Source organism: Mastomys coucha, unplaced genomic scaffold (genome assembly GCF_008632895.1).
Source record: "Mastomys coucha isolate ucsf_1 unplaced genomic scaffold, UCSF_Mcou_1 pScaffold23, whole genome shotgun sequence".
In the NCBI taxonomy this organism is placed as follows: Eukaryota; Metazoa; Chordata; class Mammalia; order Rodentia; family Muridae; genus Mastomys; species Mastomys coucha.
The window spans coordinates 58,073,220-58,082,184 of NW_022196906.1; the positions used below are offsets into that span (position 1 = coordinate 58,073,220).

At 45.4% G+C, this 8,965-nt stretch overlaps 1 protein-coding gene across 4 annotated transcripts in view; it reads left to right on the forward strand.

Moving 5' to 3' along the window:
• The window catches only part of Aagab (alpha and gamma adaptin binding protein), a 35,618-nt gene extending 26,653 nt beyond the window's left edge, over positions 1–8,965 (forward strand). Inside the window, exons 5-9 of one of the 4 annotated variants that reach the window (XM_031344923.1) lie at positions 3,233–3,316; positions 4,300–4,399; positions 7,647–7,751; positions 8,185–8,234; positions 8,844–8,965. In XM_031344923.1, the coding sequence (XP_031200783.1) occupies positions 3,233–3,316; positions 4,300–4,399; positions 7,647–7,751; positions 8,185–8,234; positions 8,844–8,921 (417 nt within the window). In that variant the 3' untranslated portion in view covers positions 8,922–8,965. The remainder of the gene's footprint in view (positions 1–3,232; positions 3,317–4,299; positions 4,400–7,646; positions 7,752–8,184; positions 8,235–8,843) is intronic. The other 3 variants (XM_031344924.1, XM_031344925.1, XM_031344926.1) reach the window with 3 other exon arrangements.

Here is an 8,965-nt window from a genome sequence, read left to right on the forward strand (position 1 = left end):
TGGCCTTGAACTCAGAAATCTGCCTGCCTCTGCCTTCCAAGTGCTGGGATTAAAGGCGTGCGCCACCAACGCCCGGCTTTTTTGTTTGTTTGTTTGTTTAATGTGTATGTTTGGACTTTAGTGTGTGTGTGTGGTACTGTGGGCCTGCAGTGCCCACAGCAACCAGAAGAGGGTACCAGATTCCCTGCAGCTGGAGTTACAGAGGGTTGTGAGCCACCATGTGATTGCTGGAAATCAACTGTAAGAACAGCCAGTGTTTTCAACTGCTGAGCCATCTCTCCAGTCAGTTAGAAAACTTTAATTATTGTATTCTGCTTTAAATACTTGTTTTATTGTGGTTATTGTCTTAACTGTGTCTAACTTATAAATTAAACCTTATCATAAATATATAACACTGGTGGAGTGCCCCTGACCCAGTGCTTAGGACTAAGTTTCTCAGGTTTTTAGACTTTCTGCATTTGGAATACTTACACACATGCACACAGGACATATGTTCTGTTTGTTTGAGTCTTCCGTACACCCATGCATGCAGCCTGCAGGTAATTTGGAGCAATGGATTGCACCTTTATTTTGGTGGCATAAAAGTTCCCACTGAGGCATCATGGTGGTACTCAGAAAGTTTAGGATTTTGGGGTATTTAGGATTTCTGAGTTAGGACTGCTTAACTTTTTTAGGGAAAGCCAGTAAGAAGGTGTTGTGGATATAAGCACAGTAGTGTGCCGTGGTGTGCCGTGGTGTGCCGTGGTGTGCCTGGGCTTTGCCCGTAAGCAGTGGCTGCTGTTTTTATGCTTCCTGACTAATTTCTTCTTCATAAAAACTTGCCCCCTGCATCCCCCAAGTTCTAGAAGAATTAGCTGAATACGTACCCTGATTTGTTCCTTCCTAGTCTAGTGTATGGATGGTTTCATCAGCTGAAGGGAAAAGACCTTCTCAATAGGGGTAGCATTCCCATGCCGGAAACCTGGGAGGCTGGGGAGCTGGCAGGGGGGAGATGGTCACTAGCAAGTAAAAGAGGTTTACATAATTCTTTTCCATGAGAATGGTGTGCAGTTGGTGCCCGTGGGCAGTGCTGTGAAGAACACTAAACCAGAAGACCCAGTGTATAAAATACCAGCCAAGCCTTTTGAGCAACACTCCATGCAGGCAGTCTGCTTTGAGTAAACAAAAGTGGATTCTTTTCTCAATTGTATAAATGTATGTGTCTCTGACTTCCTTAAAATATAAGCAGAGGGACATAAGGAACCCTCTGATGAGCAGACTGAATCCTCCATCGTTTATCAGAAAGCACTAAGCACAGCTCCCTCTAGCTTACTCTAAACTCATGGCTCTTCATGAACTTTTTAGGGTTTTGAAATTTAAGGGTTTTAAATAAATATAAATATATATTTATATAAAATCTATTAAGAAAAAAAGAAAAAAGTACTTGAACACAGCAAATTCCAAGATGCCTGAAGAGAGGAGGCCGAGAATATCTTAGCCACAGGCTTCTAGGTCAGAGATCTCGTGCTCCACGACCATTGGTTCACAGACCAGCAGGCTGAGGCACTGCGGGATTGGTTTGTCTGAGGTCATGCAGGTGGCTGGGGCTGTGAGAGAAAGCTAGGATCATAAGCTCCATCTTTTCCTGCTACTCTTTGTTCTAACAATTTTACCTATTAGCATCAGAGCATTAAACATTATTGTGCCAGCTTTAAAATTATGGCTAAGTGAACATAGCATAAAATAATAATAATTTTTAAAAATGGATGGTCATAGAAAAAACAAAGGTGCCCAAAGGTTTATAGTGTGTTGTAGGGTTGCATGCTCTCTGTCTGACTCCTTCCTGTAAGAAGGGAGGCATTGGTCTAAGATGTGCTGAGGTCATATATCCTACCAGCCTTCTAACTTCAGGGAATGCCAAACTGTAGAACTGGGATTTACAATACTTGTAAATTACAGTTGAAATGACCCAGACTCCAAGTTGTTTCCAATAAGAGAAGGGAGGCACTTTTGTTGGCTGTGCAGTTTGCCTTTCATTCCAGTCAGCCAGCATGTCCACACTCATGATAAGTGAAGTCCCTGAGTCCTAGATATCCACGGCTCAAAGAGCGAGAGTTACCTGCTTCTGGGTGAACCTGTCCTCAGACTGACACCCTCAGAGGTAGCTGCGCTGCCCCAGGGCTACAGGCTGCAGAAGCCTTGGTCCCCTGCCTGATCCCAATACTGCTGACTGGAACACTTGCTGGAAACTGAGATGAGTGGACCTCTGCCTAGCTTGGTGATGGAGTGAGCCTTCGAGGCCGGGAGTCTTGGGCTCGATTTTAGTCTGTGTTCTGGATGATTCTTTGATGGGTTTCAGACACTCTACCCCAGACCTGTCCTCACTGTGACACAAGCACCATGGGAACCCTGAGAGAGAGGTAGGAAAATGACAGCTGTATTTTAAAACATCATTCTCCTGTTTACACAGTAGTGGTACTTTCAAGCTGACATAAAATGTTCCAGACTTTTAATCAACATCAACTATTAAAACATTGATGTCATAGCTTGCAAATGAAGCCATGGAATGGCTGGCATTTGTGTGTAATAGCCTGCTAGTTTTTTCACCTTGACCAATATTTTGTTGTTTAGATTATTCAGAATTGAGAGACTATGCATTAGTCAACTTTGTATCACTGTTACAAAATGATCAACTTACAAGGCTCAATTTAGTTTGGCTCAGGGTTTCAGTCTGTAGTTGACTAGCCTTGGACGTGTCACTCCACAGTATATCATGGTGTGTGTGTCTGATGGATATGACTGTTCACCACATAGTATCCAGGAAGCAAAACAGAGAGAAGAGGCCCACATCCCAGAATCCCCTTCAGGGACATGCGCCCAATTACCTTATTTCCTCTAAGTGTGTTGTATCACCTCCCGGTAGCACCTTGAACACACAGGCCCTCATGGGACGTTTCAAATCTAAACTCTTTATTATTGTTGTTGTTGTTGTTGTTATTATTATATATATGAGTATGCTGTCTTCAGAAGAGGTCGTCAGATCCCATTACAGATGGTTGTGAGCCCCCATGTCCTTGCTGGGAATTGAACTCAGGACCTCTGGAAGAGCAGCCAGTGCTCTTTGCTTTACTAAGCCAACTCTCCAGCCCCAGATCTAAACTCCTTTACCAGCACGGGTAGAGGTAGAATTGAGGACAGAGCTGTTGCTTGTCATTGTCGTCATATCAACGGCATTCATGATGCTTTCTCTTCAGACAGGAGCCAGGGCTTCAGCCTTCTCAACTCCCTGGCTGGGGCAAACCGCAGCATCGGATCAGCAGAGAGCTGTCACTCTGAGGTAAAGAGTTTTCACATCTTTTCTCCTCTTTGACTTTAATACCCTTGTTGTTACAGATCTTTACACCTTCATCATTTCTCTCATTTCCATTTAAGAGGCAGCAGAGAATTCAGCAGTTGAAGGGAGAATCTGAAATGCCCCATTGTGCCTGACCTCTGTTGAGGGAATGCTAGTCCATCCCCTCGGCAGGTTTGCACTCAGGAATATCTTGCAAGGTTTTTTGTTTGTTTTGTTTTGTTTTGTTTTGCTAGCAATTTTTAAATATGCAAGGATAAGCTTGCATAAGAACATGATTTTTTTTTCAATACTGTTTATCAAGGTACCAAGTTGGCCCTGAGTGAGTGAACGACAGACCGTTTTCACCCTCTGTCCTCAGCAACTCCATTCTGAGGTCACTTGGTCAGCCTGCCAGACCCAGGTGCCATGGTGCTACACCACCATCATCTTCCCAGACACTGAACTGTTTGTGTTATATCAGTGTTAGTTGTCTGTGCATATGTTCGTGTTTGCTTGTGTATATGCAGGTGCGTGTGGAAGCCATCCTAAGGAACACCGGCCATGTTCCTTTGAGACAGGAATTCTTACTAAGCCCAGAGCTCACAAGTTAGGCCAGTCAGCTCTGTGGAACCTCTCCAGTGGTTGCATTTAGCCTTTGTATGTGGGTCCTGGGGACCCAATTCCAATCTGCACACCTTTCCTGACTGAGCTATCTCCCCAACCCATAACATGGATCTTCAGTGATGCAAACAAAACATGTGCTAGCACTCTGTAGCAAAATCCTAACATTTCATAGTTTTTCCTTGAAAAAAGTTGAGCTGGGCAGTTCAGCTTTGCAGCAGTTTGTGTTTGAATGTGACCTTGTTCCTGTTTGTCTCCTCCTTCAGGTTCTGTCAGTGCTTCTCCACGGCTAGCTGGGGGGTGGGAAGAGTAATTCTCACTGAAATAACTTCCTGTTAAATTGTTGCTTCCCTGTATTTCCCCAGCAGCAGGAGCCATCACCAACAGCTGAGAGGACAGAGTCCCTCCCTGGCCATCACAGTGGTGCGTGTGGCTCAGAAGACACACAGGTTGACAGCATTGTCGGTAAGTTCCTCCATGAGCTCCCCAGAGATAGCAGCAAAACTCCGGTAGACACCGGTCCAGAAAGCACTGAGGGGAGAGTTGACTTTAAACATGGAGAAGAAAATGTATGGCATACTACTGGGTGTGATCCCCCTGTAGCTGTTAGCTAGCAGGAAGAGCAGACAGTGGCTTTTCTCCTCCATTCTTTTAGCAAGATCTTGATTCAGATCATCTTGCCTCAGACAGACAGACAGGTGGTGACCAGCTCTGCTTTCTGCAAGTTTCTTGATAGTGTTTAACAGTAGCCAAAACTAATGGTGACCTGTGTGTCACATGAGCGGAGTTAGAATCTTACACACTCTAAAGGGTCTCTCATGACTACGTGTCATCTGGCTGTGGGCTTTGTAAAGAGAGTGTGTTGTGGCCATGAAATGTAGAGAAGTCCAGTGACCCAGACACTGGCACCTACTTTGTCCTTACAAAGGCCAGCAAGCCAGGAGTTTAGTGGACAGTAACCATGGTGTATTTCTGAGGGGAAAGTGGTGGTGGTCTTGCTTTGTGAGCCACCATGAGCCATGTGCAGTGCTAACTTCTGTAGACTACCCTTTTCTAGACCTTGCACATAGAAAGCCCAGTTGGTTGCCGGATAGAGAACACCAGAAAGAGAAGGGACGTGCTGTGCTGTCTGCTCTCCTTACCTTGTCCCTGCAGTCGGGGTCTGCAGTCTACTAACCCATTCCCGTCCGTGCGCTTGCATAGCTCATCTAGCTTGTGTCCCATTTTGACATTCAAATGGCTGGCTATGAAGGCCACCTGTCCCTCTGTGCCACTAACTCTAGTATTTCCCATCCTCATCTTGATTGTGAGTGACCATTAGGACTGTGGACAGCGTTTCACTGAAGCAGTGTTTTCTCTTCACTCAGCAGCACAGCATCTCCTGGTGTCCCTTCTGCGTGTTTGCAAGGCTGCTCTCCTCCTTTTCCCAAAATGTAAACACTGCTGTCTTCAATGCTCCATCTAAACTTTAAAAAAAATAACAAAAGACTTATTGATTCTTTGTGATTTTCATATCATGTACCCAATCCCACTCATCTCCACATCCCTCTATATCTGCCCTCAACCTTGCAACCTACCCCAACCCCAAAGAAAACAACAACAAAAAATCTCTCTGTGAAACTGATGTGTCATGGGGTGGAGTGTCCCACATGACAACACACTAAACCTTTTTGCCCATACAGCTTTTCTTGCAAATGTTCATTACTGTGAGTCATTGGTCTGGTTTGAGGCCTCTGGTTTCTGCTCCACCATCCATACTGGATTGTCACTGGGACTCCTCTCAGATACTATGCTGTTGCCCTGTGTCATGGAGAGCCTGCAGCTTTGGTTCTGAAGGACTGGCCCCTTCTCATGCTCCAGCAGTTCAGAGTTGGCATAGATGTTGGGGTGGGCCAACTCAAAGCCTTGGATCTGGGTCTGGTTGGTCGCTGAGTTGGTCAGCCTGACAGCTCTCCCATGTTCACACCATCAGAGCTAACTCCCCATCACTGCCCAGGCAAGGAGTGAGGCCAGCTCTCCCAATCTCACATCCCTGAGACCAGCTCAACTGCAACCCACCTCAATCAGGGCCAGCTCTACTGTGCTGCCCAGGCAAGGTGCAGGACCCACACTCCCAAGTGCTGAAGCCATGAGGAGTGGGGCCAGCTCTTCCAGGATGCCCAGGCAAGGTGTAGGACCAGCTCTCTATTAAATTCAAATACAAAGTGACCCTGTCTTTATCTCTAGCTGAGTTACCATCTCTCTGCATAGATAAATAAGAAATATGACCTTTAGCCTATATATCAATAGCCTACCTGATGTGCACTGAACTAAGACACATTTATGACCCCAAGTTCTTGTAAACAAATTGTATAGCAGTGTGGTAAATGAAAGATATTAAAAATCGCTATCCTTGTCTTCAAAGACTTTGTGGCCAAATGTATAGCTGGAACTTCTAATAGTTAAGGCTGTGGTCATTAGAATGCCATATACTTGGGTTAAAGTGAAGATTGTACCTCAAGAAGTAATAGAGCCTTGAGTACATGATTCCCATGGTCTTTTGAGCAGGAGTAAGCAATCTGCCCTCCCAGGGTGTAGAAAAGCATAAGTATATTCGGGTAAGTTAAAGTATCCCATTGTAATGAAGGTATGGCTCAGTAGTGTAACTCATTCATAAAGTGATTCTTCCTAAGCATGTGCAAGACTCTGGCTTGATCCCTGGTGCTCCAGAAATGGAGATGGGCGACAAAGAAAGAAGAATGGATGGACAGAGCAATGAATGGAAGAGAAGGGGAAAGGGATGGACAGATTGATAGATGGAAGGGAAGTGGAAAGGATGAACAGAGCAATGGACAAAAGAGAAGGGGGAGGGATGGGCAGAAATATATAAAGTGAGCTCCTCTCAGTACTCTGTGTTCACTACAGTGGTGGCAGAGAATGTTAGAAAATCAGGGAGCCTGCACAAATGCAGACACAGCTCTATCAGCAGTGGGAAGGATATGAGGAACCCTGGATACTGGGTGGTCAGGGAAGCCACTGTCACTGGGGAAGAAGGAATATGACAGGGCTGGAGAGATGATTGAGCAGGTAAGAGAGTGCAGTGCCCTATAGAAGACCCAGCAGGCTTGATTTCCAGCACCCTGCCTCCCAGCTTCTGGGAGATCCGAAGCCCTCTTCTGGCCTCTGCTGACACATATCCACTCACAGAAACATACGAATATACATAGCTAAAGTAAATCTTTTTATTTTTAAGTAATGTGCTAAGGCAGAAATGGTGAAGGATTTGTATTAAGAGTGTATTAAGCAAACATTGTTTAAAACAGCCCCACCTTTGAATAGCTAGCTGGCATTTTGGTGAGTTCATGTTTAAACATGGGTTATTCTGTTTTTCTATTCTAAGTTGTAGACAGTGATAACTGTCCTAATAGGCTTAGGTGTGGCCATCGTAGTATGGGTGTAGGCAAGGTTGTACCCTGTCTCTGCTGAGTGTGTAGCAAGGGGAGGGTGCCTTTCAGAGCAAGTTGCTGGGCAAGTCACAGCTCTAAAGGGAGCAGTGTCCCCTTCCTTATCAGCGCTGTAAGGATGAGGGGTGACTGCTCTCTTGCAGCCCAGCAGGCACAACCATCAAGCTGGCCTGTGCCAGCTCTCAGCTGTTGCCCATCTGCACACAGAGAACTAGCACTGCCTGTACCTAGCACGTGTAGAAATAATCTGTGGCCAATCCTGATTTCAGACCCCATGTTAGACCTGGATATTCAAGAATTAGCCAGTCTTACCACCGGAGGAGGGGATCTGGAGAACTTCGAGAGACTCTTTTCAAAGTTAAAAGAAATGAAAGGTAATTATCCTGGCACGTCTCACAGCCTTGCCTGTCGAAACTCTTGTAGTTTATGTAGTAGGATCTCACTTTGTGATGGCTAGATTGGATTCTGAGCTCTGGGCTTGGGAATGGAGCTTAGGAGATGGGAACATTCTGTTGGTAAGCATTCCCTGGGGAAAACATCCTGCCTCTGGCCTCTTCTCCTCACTCTCGAGCTTTCGGAACTGTGTGTCTTCCTTTCAGTAAGTCTCATTAACACAGCATCTGTCACATTCCCACAACTCACTCATCCCATCTGGAAAATTTGGGAGATAGAGCTTCCTAATAGCGTAGTGACTGCGCCATGAGCGTATGTCTTAGAAACCCATCTACCTTCGAGTGTAAGTGCACCATGAGCTCCAGATTCTCCTGTGCTATTAGACAAATTTCTTAAGATATATTTTCCCCCTAGACAAGGCTGCGACGCTTCCTCATGAGCAAAGAAAGTTGCATGCAGAAAAGGTGAGAAGACCAGCAGGTATTTATCATTTATGAGAGGTCTTAGCTGTGACGTGTGCTGCACCACATGGCCTAGTGTGAGTGTTGCACTAGGTTTTACAGCCAACTGGATGGTTATTTGTACAACAGTAACACAGGTGCTACAGTCAGACCGAGATTTCTTCAGTGCATATTACATGACATGATGCCTTCACATAGGTATCATGCCTGCCTTCCTGTTAGGCCAGGGAGTGCTTAGCTGTTTTGTTTATTCATTACCAAAGCAACACATGTTCTTGTCAGGAAATGGACATGATTGGTGACATCTCCTTATATGAACTGTGTCATCGTTGATTTTTCCAGCTCCTTTCTAGACACTGAGGCCGGCTATTTGCTGGTGGTTTTGGTTCTGTCAGTAATAAAGCAGAACATATCCATACCTTTCACACTTTTGTATGGCCCTGATTGCATCCAGAAATCTGGGTCAAAGGCTGCTTGGGATTTAATGTGTGTTGTTGGAGGGGAAAAGTGTAGAACTGTAGACCATAGTCGGTTTGGGTGTGGCATATGAAGTGAGCTGAAGGTTAGCTGTTACTAACTAACCTGATCTTTGTCACATGCTTCCCTCCACAGGTGGCCAAAGCCTTCTGGATGGCGATAGGAGGAGACCAAGATGAGATCGAGGGGCTCTCTTCTGATGATGAGCACTAAGTTCTTCTGCTAGGTTTGACTGACACCGATGCCAGCACTGTGCA